The sequence below is a fragment of the Symphalangus syndactylus genome, chromosome 6 (genome assembly GCF_028878055.3).
Source record: "Symphalangus syndactylus isolate Jambi chromosome 6, NHGRI_mSymSyn1-v2.1_pri, whole genome shotgun sequence".
Lineage (NCBI taxonomy): Eukaryota > Metazoa > Chordata > Mammalia > Primates > Hylobatidae > Symphalangus > Symphalangus syndactylus.
The window spans coordinates 95211043-95227169 of record NC_072428.2 but is presented as its reverse complement, the minus strand read 5'-3'; the positions used below and the strand labels follow the sequence as shown (position 1 = coordinate 95227169).

Here is a 16127-nt window from a genome sequence, read left to right as displayed (position 1 = left end):
TGAAATCCCATCTCTACTAAAAACACAAAAATTAGCCAGGCGTGGTGGCACACGCCTGTAATCCCAGCTACTTGGCAGGCTGAGGCAGGAGAATTACTTGAACCCGGGAGGCGGAGGTTGCAGGGAGCCGAGATCATGCCACTGCACTCCAGCCTGGGCAACAGAACAAGACTCCATCTCGGGGGGGGAAAACAAAGGTGAATTCACAGATGAGCCATTGATGTTTATTTTATCTTCTAGAGAAGAAAATATAGCCTTAGCAAGTTGAAGGAGTCTGTAAGTTGAAAGACGAAAATCTGAGGTTCAGTGGAACCTCAGTGCATCCTTGTTGAATGAACCAAAGATTAATTAAGTTAACGTGTGTTCTTCATTTTGTTTTTGTTTTTTGAGACAGGGTTTTGTTCTGTTACCCAGGCTGGAGTAACACTGGGTCAATCACAGCTCACTGCAGCCTTGGGCTCCTGGGCTCAAGTGATCCTCCCACCTCAGCCTCCCTAGTAGCTGGGACTGCAGGCATGCACCACCATGCCAGCTAATTTTTATTTTTTTGGAGAGATGGGGTCTCACCGTGTTGCTAAGGCTGGTCACTTGAGTCCACTCCTGGACTCAAGCAGTCTTCCCACCTCAGCCTCCCAAAGTTGCTAGGATTATACCACACCTGGCCAATGCATGTGTTATCCTCACTGTAATTTATATACCCTGTTTTTGGTGGAAACTTAGAAAGAGCTCTTGTATTATTTCTTTAGTTTAGAGAAATTCATGCTGAAAATTTGCTTGTGTCATGTGGTGTGCACTTTGTTCTCATATGCACTGTTAATGGAATTTTGGTTTGGTTTTGGTTTTGTGTGTGTGAACCCATCTTTATTTAAGAAAAATATTATCATGGAATCTGGATTTTTTCCCCCTAAGCTTACGCAGAACTTTTAGTGTAGTAAGTTGTTCAAGAAATTACATATCCCAGTTAATAATCTACTTACCTGAGGTTTCCCTTCAACCCCTTTGATTCAGCCTGTGTTTTCAGTATTTCTTTCTCCTGGCTATTGCTAGGACGATTTTTTAGTGCAGACTGACACAGTTATATCATTTCCCAGAACAAGCCAGAGCAGACCAATTTTCTTAGTATTTTCTTAGTATCCTTTCACTGTAGACCTTCTTCTTAAGAGTCATGAATAGCCGACCACGTTCCAGTCATTCTGCTTACTCTATCACTTGCTGTGCTTCCCCAGGAACCTGCCTGTTGAACTCTCCTTTGCCATGTCTTTTACTCTTGATGTTCTTTGTATTTCTCTTGCTGTCCTCTTTAGTTCAGGCCCTTATCACCTCCAGCCAGTACCTTTTCACAGGCTTCTCTTGGCTCTGTGTGCATACAGCCCATCCAATTCCCGGTCCCTGTTCCAGTTTATTCTCCTTTCTATTGCAAGTAAAACCTTGCTTTAATGACTCATATTCCCATTTAGAATCCTTTAGTGGCTTCCCATTGCCTGCTTGCTAAAGCTTTTATGTTCTTGGCCTTCATGAAGCAATATGTGGAGTTATTAAGAGCTGGGGTTTGGCATCAAATATACCCTACTTTCACCAAAGAGCTTTGGCCAAGTTACCTAACTTCTGCAAACCACAATTTCATCATCAATAAAAGTGGGGAAAATAATGATACCAGCCAGGTATGGTGGCTCATGCCTGTAATCCCAGCACTTCGGAAGGTTGAGGTGCGAGGATTTCTTGAGACCAGGAGTTCAAGACCAACCTGGGCAACATCGCAAGACCCTGTCTCTACAAAACTTTAAAAATTAGCCAGGTATGATGGCATGCACCTGTGGTCCCAGCTACCTGGGAGGCTGAGGTCAGAGGATCACTTGAGCCCAAGGGGTCAAAGCTGCAGTGAGCCATGATGGTGCCACTGCACTCTAGCCTGTGTGACAGAACAAGACTCTCTCTTTAAAAACAACAACAACAAAAAGATACCTTCCTCGTTAGTTTATTGTAAAGATGTAATGAGAGATAGTAATGCTAATAGTAGCAAATAGTTAATTCAGTGCTTACTATGTGCCAGGTATAATTTGAGTACTTTGCATAGTTGAGTTCTTCACAATAACCCTGTGAAATGAGTATTATTACTTTCCTGATTTCATCAAGTGGCAACAGAAGCCCAGAGAGGTTAAGTAACTTGCCCCTAGTTGGGAAGTAGCTTAAAAAGTGCTAAGTGGTGGTGGAGCAGGAATTCAAACCCAGATAGTCTGGCTTCAGAGCTCATGGGTTTACCATTTTGGCCGTTATATAATGGGTTTTATATAATAAACTTATTATGAGCCTGTAATAAGTTTGGAATTGTACTGGGCCTATGTCCAGTAGAAGTTAAGTCACTTTTCTTTCTGGGAACCTGTTTAAGATTTTCTGTCATCTGGTGTCAGCCTGTATTTCCCCTTGCAGACAAAAAGTGATGTCCCTCAGGTACCCTATTTCCCCCTGGAATCTACCAGCTTACATTTTTTATGAATATTCAAAGATGTCCCAAACATTTATAATGTGCAGATTTACCAGAATTTTTATCTATAAATGTTTACTGGTTTTATTTTGTAGGTAGTTTAGAGAAAGTACTTAATGGTAATCATCTTGACCCCTAAGGGCACCTTTCCATTTTTTATCTCATCTTTGATCATCTCTTTTGTCCTAGGCTGCCAGAAATGCCATGCTTGTCTACCCACATTTTTAAGACTGAACCAAAATCCCACCATTGTGACAAAGGCTTCTCACAGTACCCAGTTAAGAGGGGGATATGCCTTCCCTTCTTGAAATGCCTTCGGCTCACATTTGGTCCCATAACTACGTGTAGGCCCCATCTCAACCCTAGCGCTGCTGACACTTCAGACCGGATAATATTGATTGTGGGAGACTTTCCTGTACATTGTAGGATGTTTAGCAGCGTCGCTGGCATCTACCCTTCAGATGTCAGTATCAGCTATCACCATCCCTGCTTGTGGCAGTTAAAAATATCTCTGAACTTTGCCAGTTTTCCTCTCATTGAGAACCACTGGGATAAGAGAAAGTGTAAGGTGTATTGTGCTTTGGTGACAGACTTGATTTAACATGATAGCTTTGGCACTTCTATCTTGTACTCCTGATCAAGTTACTTAGCCTCTGTGAGCATGTTTCCTCATTTGTAAACTCGAAATAGTAGTACATAATTTGTAGTTTGATTGTGGAGATTAAGGGGGCTGGGTGCGGTGGCTCATGCCTGTAATCCCTGCACTTTGGGAGGTTGAGGTGGGTGGATCACCTGAAGTCAGGAGTTCAAGACCAGCCTGGCCAACATAGTGAAACCTTGTCTCTACTAAAAATATAAAAAATTGGCTGGGAGTGGTGGCGCGTACCTATAGTTCCAGCTACTTGGGAGGCTGCAGCAAGAGAATCACTTGAACCTGGGAGGCGGAGGCTGCAGTGAGCCGAGATCGTGCCGTTGCACTCCAGCCTGGGTGACAATAGCGAAATTCTGACTCAAACAGACAAACAAGAATAAGGGTGGGCCGGGTGCGGTGGCTCACACCTGTAATCCCAGCACTTTGGGAGGCCAAGGCGGGCAGATCATGAGGTCAGGAGTTCTAGACCAGCCTGACCAGTATGGTGAAACCCCATCTCTACTAAAAATACAAAAATTAGCTGGGTGTGGTGGCAAATGCTTGTAGTCCCAGCTACTCGGGAGGCTGAGGCGGAGAATCACTTGAACCCAGGAGGCGGAGGTTTCAGTGAGCTAAGATCACAATCACACCACTGCACTCCAGCCTAGGTGACACAGTGTGACTCTGTCTCCAAAAAAAAAAAAAAAAAAAAAAGTGTGGACTTCTAAAGCATCCATCATAGTGACACAAAGTAGCCATCATGTCTCCTAAACTCCAGGATCATGTATCATGAGTTTCACATCTCTTTGTATCTTCCTTCATATATTAGGTGGCCAAGAAGTATCTTGGTTAATTGTCTTTCCTTAAATGAAGGAAAAAGCATGTTTCCCTTATTCTTTAGAAAATGGCTGATCTTTCTGTGATTTAAAGGGCTGACATAAACACTACCACTTGTTTATTTCTCGAAAGTAATGATGGAATTGGATCAATTGCTTTTTCTGGGTTTTCTATACGTTATTGTCAATCCTCTGATCAGTTCTTAGCTGTCCCCATGTAGCCGTGGTGACTGTGCTGTGGCAGAAGGAGGCCATCCTGGCAGCTTCTGGTGATGGCCCTAGAGTGCCGTGTGCAGCCCACTCCCAGGCCTGCCTGGTGGCTGCTTCTCTGGCCTTACCCATGGAGTCTTGTGACTGTTTGTGCACCTTAGTATTTTTTAAGTCACTTTATTGAGGTCTATTTTATGCCTTCCTCATTTTTTTCTAACACTGAAAAAAGAAATGTTTGTGTTGTCATTATTTGTAGTACATTAAAAGATGGACCTCAGGTGAGGCTTTCTTTAAAATTATTTGGCACTCTTTAAAAGTGGCTTTGACTTTCTTGTGTAATTGAAAAGGTAGCTGACGTTTTACTTAAAGAGTTTATGGTTTAGTTCATTGCTCTTCACAGAAACCTTGTAAGAACATGGCTGCTTACCATTAGTTAAATGGAGCTTGCCAAGGGCAAGGCTCACATTTTGGTGATTTTGCTACATTGGTGAAAAAACTAGCAATTATAGCTGTAGCCTTGGATTTTAAAATTATATTGTTACTCTTTCTGTTATCATGATTGTAACTAGCACTTACTGTGTTCTTTCAGGCACTGATTGTTTTAAGTTCTTTATTTGTATCATGCTATTTAGTCCTCACCACAACCTTATTGAGGCCAGTGGTGTTACTATCTTCATTCTACCTAAGGCGTTGCACAGTGGGGATACGAATCTTCTGAGTCCCATAGTTATTGTGGTGGATCCAGGATTTGAATACAGATGGTGTAGTTCCAGAATCCATGCTCTTAACTGCAGGGTAGTGTAAAATGTCCTACATAGAAAGATTGAGATGATTTTAAATTGTAATATGTCGGTGAAAAGTGTGCATTTTTGTCTCTGTGGTAAATGGTTTCCTTGTGCCTTAATAGTAGAGCTAGTAATCAGATTGTTTAAAAGTATAGCTATTAGGCCAGGCGCGGTGGCTCGTGCCTGTAATCCCAGCACTTTGGGAGGCCAAGGCAGGCGGATTGCCTGAGCTCTGGAGTTTGAGACCAGCCGGGGCAACACAGTGAAACCCCGTCTCTACTAAAATACAAAAACATAGCTGGGCATGGTGGCATGTGCCCATGTGCAGTGAGCCGAGATTGTGTCACTGCTGCTTTTCAGCCTGGGTGACAGAGAGACTCTGTCTCCAAACAAACAAAAAAAAGTACAGCCATTAGATTTTATGAGGTAGATATTATAATATGTAACCAGATGAGACCTTTAAAACCCAACATTTTTCCAGACTTCTCCCTTTGGGGTGCAACCCTCGAGTATGCCGAGAGCCACGGTGGTGCCCCGCAGGTCCTCTCACCTGTATCATGTATCATTGGCTGATTTTGTTTATCTACACTTAGTATTTATTTACCATTGTAATTCTTTCAATGGCCCTGTTCATCAATAAATTTTGTTATGATTGAACCAGTATTGTTCAAGTTCAGACCAGAAGCTTTCATGTCAATTTGGTAAACATTTGATATTACTGGGTTTGTTCAGCATGGTAGTGCACATGATGCTGTATTGACTTGGAATTCTCCTCAGGATGTTGAGCCCTCGACTCAGGAAATGTGGTGAGGTGGCTCTGTTTCAAGGGACTAAGCTGCTTTCCTGACCCATTGCTTTGTGCAGTCCCAGTGCTGGGCACAGCAGCTTTAACTTTCTTCCTGATGACATTCAGAAGTACAGCTGCTGGCTTTTCTCATTAATTCTCACCAGTTAGAGATGAAAGAAAAAGGAGCAGAAGCTATTTCAGGACAATGTGGGTAAGGATGCCATCCCCTGGATTTTTGGTTTGAGCATGTCTCTGGCTCTTGCCCTCTTTTATTGTTAACAGGTATTTCCAAGCTCCTCCATTGAGTTTAACATCTTAGTTTTCCCAGGCAGTTGGTGGGACCTGCCTTGTCTGTTTTACTGTGGAAGGGAAATCTAGTGGAAGCCTCAGCGTTTCCAGCAGGAAACTTCCAGGCTTGCGGAGAACCCCTCTGGTGTCCCGCACGCCCACAAGTAATTAATGTCCTCAATGAAGAACTCCTTGGGGTCGCCTCCTTCCTCTGCCAGCCCATCTGGCTGCCCACGTGGGTTTCTCTGGGTGCTTCATTAGGTTCTGTTACCCACAGAGTAGGAGGAGACAGAGTCTCCCTGCCCTGTGTCCTTTGTTCAGGTGTGGGAGGAAGAAAGTCCCCCGCTTATCACCAGTAGCAGAGCATAATTCGGAAAGTTGCTCTCATTCTATTTCTTTTTACAGTTCAGAATTTTGGGGGAAGCTTTGCACTCTGGGCTGTGAGCAAGGCCAGGGAGACAGTCTTTAGAGGAGTCTCCACATTGTGCTTGACTGTTCCACGACTTATCTACAAGATTACAGGACCTATTTCAATCAAGTTGTGGTGGAGAGGAGCAGATTTGTGTTGTGAAGACCAGTAATAGATGGTATCTGACACAAATATTGATGTACAGAAAGAAAGCTTTGAGAACATTTTAATCAAGCCCCTTATTTTGAAGATGAATTTGAGGTTCAAGGAAAAGAAGGAACTTTCTCTGAGCCTGTAGCTAGTTAATTTGGAATGGGACTCGGGGCTTCTAACTCCCAGCCCTAGACTTGGCCTTCTTTGCTGCACTGCTGCTGAACTCAAAGTCCGACTTCACCCAGAGAAACCTGGCACTTGTTCCTCATGTGTATGAACTGACTTCCTGATTGGGAAGATTGAGAGTCATGTCCCTGGCCGGGCTTAGGTTGATCTCAGCTTCCCTGGTAGCCAAAGAATCTCTGCTGCCTCCTGCTGCTAGCACTAAGTATTAAGGTTTTTTGTTAGTTTTTGAGATGGAATCTTGTTCTGTTGCCAGGCTGGAGTGCAGTGGCATGATCTCGGCTTGCTGCAACCTCCGCCTCCTGAGTTCAAGCAATTCTTGTGCCTCAGACTCCTGAATAGCTGGGATTACAGGCATGCACCACCACACCCAGCTAATTTTTGTATTTTTAGTAGAGATGGTGTTTCACCATGTTGGCCAGGATGGTCTGGATCTCCTGACCTTGTGATCCGCCCATTTTGGCCTCCCACAGTGCTGGGATTACAGGCGTGAGTCACTGCGCCCAGCCGTATTAAGGTTTTTAGGCAAGAAAGATGAACATACTGTGATTTGACAAGTAAAAGCAACAGAGGGAAGAATTAGTAAAGATATAATGCTGTCAGATTTTGCAAGGGGAGATGTAGCCTTGGGGATGAAACATGATTCCTTTTTGTTTTGTGTTTTTATTTTTCCCATTGTCACAGTTATCCTGTATAAATAATTGTAGGAGTGCCCATCAATGTTGGTTGATTCTGGGGTGCATTATTACTTTAAGCTTCACTGGTAAAGACAAATGCTATTTTAAAAAAAAAACCATTTAAAAATAGTAGTTCAGGCCAGGCGTGGTGGCTCACGCCTGTAATCCTAGCACTTTGGGAGGCCGAAATGGGTGGATCACCTGAGGTCAGGAGTTTGAGACCTGGCCTGGCCAACATGGTGAAAACCCCATCTCTACTAAAATACAAAAAGTAGCTGGGCATGGTGACATGCGCCTGTAATCCCAGCTACTAGGGAGGCTGAGGCAGGAGAATCGCTTGAACCCAGTAGGTGGAGGTTGCAGTGAGCCGAGATTGTGTCACTGCATTCCAGCCTGGGTGATAGAGTGAGACTCAATCTCAAAAAAAGAAAAAAGTAGTTCAAAATTAAATTATGGAATCAAAGTTTTGTTGCTGGGATATACCATACAGGTTATCAAGTATAGCCCTTTTATATTAGAAATTGAAACAACTGAGACCCAGATAATTTTTTTTTTTTTTTGAGACAGAAGCTCACTCTGTTGCCCAGACTGGAGTGTGGTGACACGATCTCAGCTCACTGCAACCACTGTTTTCTGGGTTCAAGTGATTCTCCTGCCTCAACCTCCTGAGTAGCTGCGATTACAGGCATGCGCCACCACGCCTGGCTTATTTTCGTATTTTTAGTAGAGACGGGGTTTCACCGTGTTGGCCAGGCTGGTCTTGAACTCCAGACCTCAGGTGATCCACCTGCCTTGACCTCCCAAAGTGTTGGGATTGCAGGTGCGAGCCATTGTGCCGGCCAAGCCAGAGAACTTTAATAAGTGACTTAGGAAGCTGGATGTGGTGGCTCACACCTGTAATCCCAGCCCCGTGGGAGGCAGAAGCAAGAAGATCACTTGAGGCCAGAAGCTTGAGGCTTCAGTGTGCAATGCTTACACCTCTGAATAGCCACTGCACTCCAGCCTGGGGAACATAGCGGGATCCCATCTCTAAAAAGAAATTAATTTTTAAAAAGTGATGAAAAATCATAATTCAAGAAGTCAATATCAGTACAAGTCTTCTGACTTAGATAAGTTTTACCATTTAAGTTTCTTGTGTGCTACACTTTGTTTTTGTGAATTTTCCATAGATTATTTCTAATGCTTATTGCTACATTTGTGTGTAACAGGTATGTTTCCCCCTCCTATAGATGAGAATGGAAGCTCAAACAGCTTAAACAGCTTGCCTAGCGGTAACACAATGAGTAAATGGTTGAGCAGTAATATAAGAGCAGTCTGAGTCCAAGGTCATGTTTTTAACGCTGCCCTGTTGCCATTTCCTTTAATGGTTTGAATTATCTTAACTAACTTTATTTGTCCCAGTGGCAAAGTATTTTTCTTGTGTTTATTGCCCATTGCTGTTTAAGGAAAGTTATCCCAGTTGAGTGCAATAGCCAATTTTTTAAAAAAAATCTGGAACTGTAAGTTTTTACTGAGATCACTTCTTGCTTGTCATGAGGTGCATCATTGTCATTGGGACCTCATGTGAACACATTTGCACACTGAGGCACATTAATTCTTAACTGTATAGCTTCCCGCACAGTGAATCAATCTTTGAACTGTGAAAGAAGCCAAGGTGGAAAGATAGGACAACTCTCGTGCATGAGAAAATGGTCAAAGATATTTTAGGAAAGAAAGATACTGACATTTTTACCTTGAGATAGTATTTGATACTGAAATACAATTTTAGTTGGAAAACGATTTTTCAAAAATCGTATTCCTTTGACCTCTATGGGCTGGACATCATCAGTGTGCCTATCCATTAATTTCTTGTACTTTTCAGAATCTCTTTTGTTGTTCAGATATAAAACTCCACATATTACTCAGTTTTCACCAGGAAGATGCATGAATGTCATTGAATAACATGAGCGCATTGGATTGTGTTTCCTTCAAAAGTAGAACCATGTTCTCCATGGAAATATTTTACATGATGTTATCTTTCTTACTGTTGGTCCTTTGACATTTTATTTGCTTTTTTTCTTTTTTCCTTTTAGACAGAGTTTTATTCTGTCACCTAGGTTGGAGTGCAGTGCCATGATCTCAGCTCACTGTGACCTCCGCCTTGTGCCTCAGCCTCCTGAGTAGCTGGGATTACAGGCGTGTGCTACCTTGCCTGTGCCACTATGCCTGTGCAGTTTTTTTGTGTTTTTAGTAGAGACGGGGTTTCGCCATGTTGGCCAGGCTGGTCTCGAACTCCTGGCCTCAAGTGATCTGCCTGCCTCGGCTTCCCAAAGGGCTGGGATTACAAGGCAAGGCTGAGCCCAGCCTTGACATTTTAAATGTAATTTAAACATATCCTAATTGCAGTATTATCCAAAACAGTAAATAATGTCTTAAAATCTTATCCTAGTTTTATCGACTTTACTGGTACTTACTAGGAACTTGTCAATATCTTATTAAATCATATTTGCCATGCCCATGATTCATCTTGGGGTTTTTTTTTTTTTTTTTTTGGCCAATTACCCCACCCGTCATACTCATTTCCTGTCCTGAATTGGTAAGCTCTGTGAGGATATGAGGACTGTAAGCAACATGAAGCCTGGGAGCTTTTATATATCAAACACCTGGAATAATGGCATGTGATGGGAGCTCAGCCGATGCACATTCGGTGAATTTATGTAAAAATACTCTGTAAGGTAAAGTTGTTTTAAATGTTTGTAGGGATTTTGATCCTTTTTAAGAGGTATTCCTGTTTTCATTTTCCTTGTAAAATCTTTATTCCCTCTCACTTCATAATGCTACTTTAAACTTCTGCTAACAGTAGGCTAACTGCTAACAGCCTACTGTTGATCAGATGCCTTCCACTGTCGATTAAACTGGGAATATTTCAGTGTTGGATTGAAGGGGTGGCCTGCCCCTCCACACCTGTGGGTATTTCTAGTCGGGTGGGACGAGAGACCGAGAAAAGAAATAAGACACAGAGACAAAGTATAGAGAAACAACAGTGGGCCCAGGGGACTGGCGTTCAGCATACCAAGGACCTGCACCGGCACCGGTCTCTGAGTTCCCTCAGTTTTTATTGATTATTATCTTCATTATTTCAGCAAAAAAGAATGTAGTAGGAGGGCAGGGTGATAATAAGGAGAAGGTCACCAACAAACATGTGAGCAATAGAATCCATGTCATAATTAAGTTCAAGAGAAGGTACTATGACTGGACATGCACGTAAGCCAGATTTATGTTTCTCTCCACCCAAACATCTTACTGGAGTAAAGAATAACAAGGCAGCATTGCTGCAAACATGTCTCGCCTCCCACCATAGGGTGGTTTTTCTGTCTTCTCAGAATTGAACAAATGTATAATCGGGTTTTATACCGAGACATTCAGTTCCCAGGGGCAGGCAGGAGACAGTGGCCTTCCTCTATCTCAACTGCAAGAGGCTTTCCTCTTTTACTAATCCACCTAAGCACAGACGCTTTACGGGTGTTGGGCTGGGGGATGGTCAGATCTTTCTCATCCCACGAGGCCATATTTCAGACTGTCACATGGGGAGAAACCTTGGACAATACCCAGCTTTCCAGGGCAGAGGTCCCTGCGGCTTTCCACAGTGCATTGTGCCCCTGGTTTATTGAGACTAGAGAATGGCGATGACTTTTACCAAGCATACTGCTTGTAAACATTTTGTTAACAAGGCACGTCCTGCACAACCCTAGATCCCTTAAACCTTAATTTCATACAACACATGTTTTTGTGAGCTCCAGGTTGGGTCAAAGTGGCTGGAGCAAAGTGGCTAGGGCAAAGCTACAAATTAACAACATCTCAGCAAAGCAATTGTTTAAAGTACAGGTCTTTTTTAAAATGGAGTCTCTTATGTCTTTCCTTTCTACATAGACACAGTAACAGTCTGATCTCTCTTTCTTTTCCCTACACTGGATGATGTGAAACATATAAAACTTCCTATCTCTCGTGAACAAAATGCCTGTTCAATTCATTGTTTAAATGGTCATTGATGTAATATTTGCTTAACATTTGGAATTTCTAATATTCATATGAGAACATGATCTGTTTTGTAAAAATTAATTTTATGGAAATAATTGAAAAAATTATTCTCCAGTGGAAATAATTACAGAAAAACATTGACCTTGTATTTAGGTCACTGACACTGTAAGTTTTTGATTGTTTTAATATGATAAATATGAATATCTTGGTTCATCACTTTCTTTTAGTATAATGTTGTAGTGTTGTCTAGATACCAAGGCTATTTTCTATTTAAATCAAGCCCCCCTTCTCTTGCAGTGTTAAAAATGTATGGACATCATTAGCCATCAGGGAAAGGTAGATCAAAACTACAACGAGATACTTCATATCCACTTGGGTGGATAAAGTAAAAAAGATAGTAAGTGTTGTTCAGGGCGAAGAATTGGAACCCTCATACATTGGTGATAGGAATGTAAAATGGTGCAGCCACTGTGGAAAACACTTTGGCAGTTCATCAGAAAGCTAAATATAGAGGCACCATATGACCTAAGTACGGTAACTCCTAGGTATATACCTCCCCTCAAAAAAAGTATGTTCACACAAAAATGTATACACAAGTGTGAATAGCAGTATTATTTTTATAGCCCCTAAAGTGAAAATAACCCAAATGTTCACCAGGTGAAGAGATAAACAAAATGTTGTATCTCTATACAGTGGAATACTATTTGCCAATAAGAATAAGCGAAGTACTAATACATGCTGTACAAGAGTCAAATTTGGAAACATTATGCCAGTTACAAAAAAATACTTTATATGATTCCATTTATAGGAAATGTCCAGAATCAGCAAGTAGATTAGTGATTGCTAAGGGTTAGAGGGGGTAGGAGAGAGATGGGAAGTGAATGCTAATGAATATGTTGTTTCTCTTTGGAGCAATGAAAATGTTGTCATTTAAATAGTGGTGATAGTTGCCATGTGTGGTGGCTCATGCCTGTAATCCCAGCACTTTGGGAGGCCAAGACGGGTGGATCACAAGGTTAGGAGTTCGAGACCACTGGCCAATATGGTGAAACCCCGTCTCTACTAAAAATACAAAAAAATTAGCCAGGCGTGGTGGCATATGCCTGTAATCCCAGCTACTTGGGAGGCTGAGGCAGGAGAATTGCTTGAATCCGGGAGGCAGAGGTTGCAATGAGCCAAGATTGCGCCACTGCACTCCAGCCTGGGTGACAGAGTGAGACTCCATCTCAAAAAATAAATAAAAAATAAAAATTAAAAAAATAGTAGTGATAATTGCACATCTAAAATCCATTGAATTGTACACCTAAAGGGGTCAATTGTATGATCCATGAATTACTAGCCTACTGTTGATCAGAATCCTTACTGATCACATGACCAATTAACTGTATTTTGTATGTGTGTTATATACCATATTTTTACAACAAAGTAAGCTAGAGAAAAGAAAATGTTAAGACAATCATAAGGAAGAGAAAGTATACTTACTATTCATTAAGTGGATAGATCATATGAAGTAGATCGTCATAAACGTCTTCATCCTCATTATCTTCACGTTGAGTAGGCAGAGGGGTTGGTCTTGCTGTCTCAGGGGTGGCAGAGATAGAAGAAAATCTGTGTATAAGGGAACCCATGCAGTTCAAACCTGTGTTGTTCAAGGTTCAACTGTATGTAGATGGATTTGCTCCCACGAGCATAAATAATCTCTGAAATTATACACACTGGTTGCTTATGGAAAGGAGAGCTGGATTCCAATGTGGGTAGGCATGGGAGGGAGATTTTTACTAAATGTCCTTTTGTGTTTATCAAACTTTGTACTCTGTCATTGTATTACATGTTTTTCAAGTAAATAAAAGTTATATAATGAGATATTAATAGCTTATCTCTTCTCTTGATTTTACTATATCCAGGTCCTTCAAGGGTTAGATTACCTACACAGTAAGTGCAAGATCATTCATACTGACATAAAGCCGGAAAACATCTTGATGTGTGTGGATGATGCATATGTGAGAAGAATGGCAGCTGAGGCCACTGAGTGGCAGAAAGCAGGTGCTCCTCCTCCTTCAGGGTCTGCAGGTGAGGGAGCTGAGCCAGCTTCATTTCAGTTTGGGGGCATTGGGAGCTTGCAAAGTTGCAATTGTTGAAGTTATCTGAATCAAACGTTACATATAAGGAACTTTTTTGGAAAAGTTTAATTGCTGGAAATAACTGCACCCTTGAAATGGAAAATGCCCCAGCTACATTATATTTTAATATTAGAAGTATTTACTTTTGTCCCCCTTTAAAAGGCCCTTTAAATTTGTAGTTGCTGCTTCATCTATATTTGAACAGTTTTTTCTGTTGCCTGCTTCTCTGCAGAGGAGAACATAGTAACAGCTTTTCTGTAGCTGACCTTTAGTCATCAGAATATTTTTCTGGCTTCAATTTTGTGTACATTAATTCTTGTTGTCCATTTAGCATAGCTATGTAAATCTGAGTTTTATCAACAGATTTGGAGTTAGTTAGAAAAGGCCTGATCGTGGGGGAAGAAGACCAAGTGACCTGAGTATTGGGATATCTTTATTTCTGGGGCGGGGTTGGCAGGGTGGTGCAGTGAATTGTGGACTGTGCTTCTCACTCTTCGACACCATGGTCTGTGCCTTTGTGTGTTGTCAGGCAAGCATGGATACTAAAGGGCTGAGGCTCCTGGGACTGGCTGGGGCTCCTGGGACTGGCTGGGGCTCCGTTCACATCTCCTTTACTGCCATCAGGGTGTTGTTTAGATCATGGATCCCACCTGTTAAGCTTTTGGCCCTGGTGTAGGGGTTTAATCATGTGATTCCTACCTAGACTGTTTGCTGCATACTAACTGCAGTATTTGATTTAAATTGTAGAAAGCTTGCAAAATAGATTTCAAATATCGATGTACATCTACATTGTTCGTTTCATTATATTTTAAACAAATTTGGTTTAATGACTGTGATATGTATTAATTCTTTTCCATTTTCTTAAGTGATCTGTTGGTGCTTTGGGCTTGACTGTTTTTGAGATGTATTAGTATTTCATTTTAGATAAATAAGAGAAATGGCTCAGTATGAGTAACTTCTGCTATGACTTCAGGAGTCACTCATTTGTTTCAGTGGCATAAACTTACTCTAGATCCTTGTGATTAAGAAGCTCAGATTAATAGTTTTTGAAGTTGGGTAGCCATTAAAAGACAATAATTATTTCACTTTGCAATTCGAATGACCTACATGAAGTTATGTGTCTGTTTTCTGCTAAATACCAATTTTGTTTGATTTTATTTTAGTGAGTACGGCTCCACAGCAGAAACCTGTAAGTACTTAGGCATATTACTTTATATGCACCATGTTAAAAGAGACCATTTATTATTGAGTTGTTAAAATTATAAAAAAGTTGTGTATTTAAAGGGTAGACACATTTATAAAAGCTGTGTATCCTCAAATAGGTGAGACTGTCTTGTTAATTTTTTTTTTTTTTTTTTTTTGGGATAATGAGTTTCACTCCGTTGCTCAGGCTGGAGTGCAAGTGGTGCGATCTCGGCTCACTGCAACCTCCCCTTCCTGGGTTCAAACGATTCTTGTGCCTCAGCCTCCCGAGTAGCTGGGATTACAGGTACCCGCCACCACACCCAGCTAATTTTTGTATTTTTAGTAGAGACGGGGTTTCACCATGTTGGCCAGACTGGTCTCGAACTCCTAACCTCAAGTGATCTGCCTGCCTTGGCCTCCCAAAGTTCTGGGATTACAGGTGTGAGCCACCATGCCCAGCCTGTCTTAAGTTTTAATGATCTGTGCAGAGTTGGGATAGTTAAAGCCTTTCAAAGACTGTCTTCTTTATGCATTTTCTGGACTATGGTGGCCAAGTTTAGTGAAATGTGAGGTGATAGAGTTGAAGTATTTTTATTTCAAAACCACTTTACATTATTTCTGATTGGCTGCTAAGTTACCTGTTTTTCTGAAGCTGTTGTTCTAATTTTTTTCCATCCAGATGTTAAATAAAAAAGAGACTGATCTCTTTTGTGGTCCCATCAAAACACTATGTCCTTATTAGATACTGGGTGTGGTGACTCACGCCTGTAATCCCTGCACTTTGGTAGGCCGAGGCCACTAGATCACTTGAGGTCAGGAATTCAAGACCAGCCTGGCCAACATGATGAAACCCCATCTCTACCAAAAATGCAAAAACTAGCTGAGTGTGCTGATGGACGTCTGTAATCCCAGCTACTCAGGAGGCTAAGGCAGGAGAATCGCCTGAGCCCAGGAGGTAGAGGTTGCAGTGAGCCGAGATCACACCACTGCACTCCAGCCTGGGCGACAGAGTGAGACTCCATCTCAAAAAAAAAAAAAAAAAAAAATCAGCCGAGTGTGATGGTGTGCACCTGTAGTCCTAGCTACATGGGAGGCTGAGGCATGAGAATCACTTGAACTCAAGAAGTGGAGGTTGCAGTGAGCTGAGATTACGCCACTGCACTCCAGCCTGGGCAACAGAGACTCTGTCTCAAAGAAAAAAAAAACAACAACGATAACAAAACACTACTTTTACTGAGGCAACTCTTGATTTGGAATGTAAGTTCTGGAACAAGAGGGAGCTGTAATAATTAAGCTTCCTGGCCTGCTGAGAAGCCCAAGTTGTTTCCCATAGTTCTTCCCTGGCTTGAGCTGCCTGAGTTTAC

General features: G+C 41.8%; 1 protein-coding gene across 24 annotated transcripts in view; it reads left to right on the top strand.

The window, feature by feature from the left end:
- The window catches only part of SRPK2 (SRSF protein kinase 2), a 299803-nt gene that overhangs the window by 253762 nt on the left and 29914 nt on the right, over positions 1–16127 (top strand). For 23 of the 24 annotated variants that reach the window (XR_008658549.2, XR_010121403.1, XM_055283557.1 and 20 more), the window contains 2 exons: positions 13363–13528; positions 14742–14767. Coding sequence is in view for 22 of the 24 variants with exons in the window: in XM_055283557.1 (XP_055139532.1) it covers positions 13363–13528; positions 14742–14767 (192 nt within the window). In the remaining 2 variants the exon portion in view is untranslated. The remainder of the gene's footprint in view (positions 1–13362; positions 13529–14741; positions 14768–16127) is intronic. The other variant, XM_063641594.1, reaches the window with a different exon arrangement.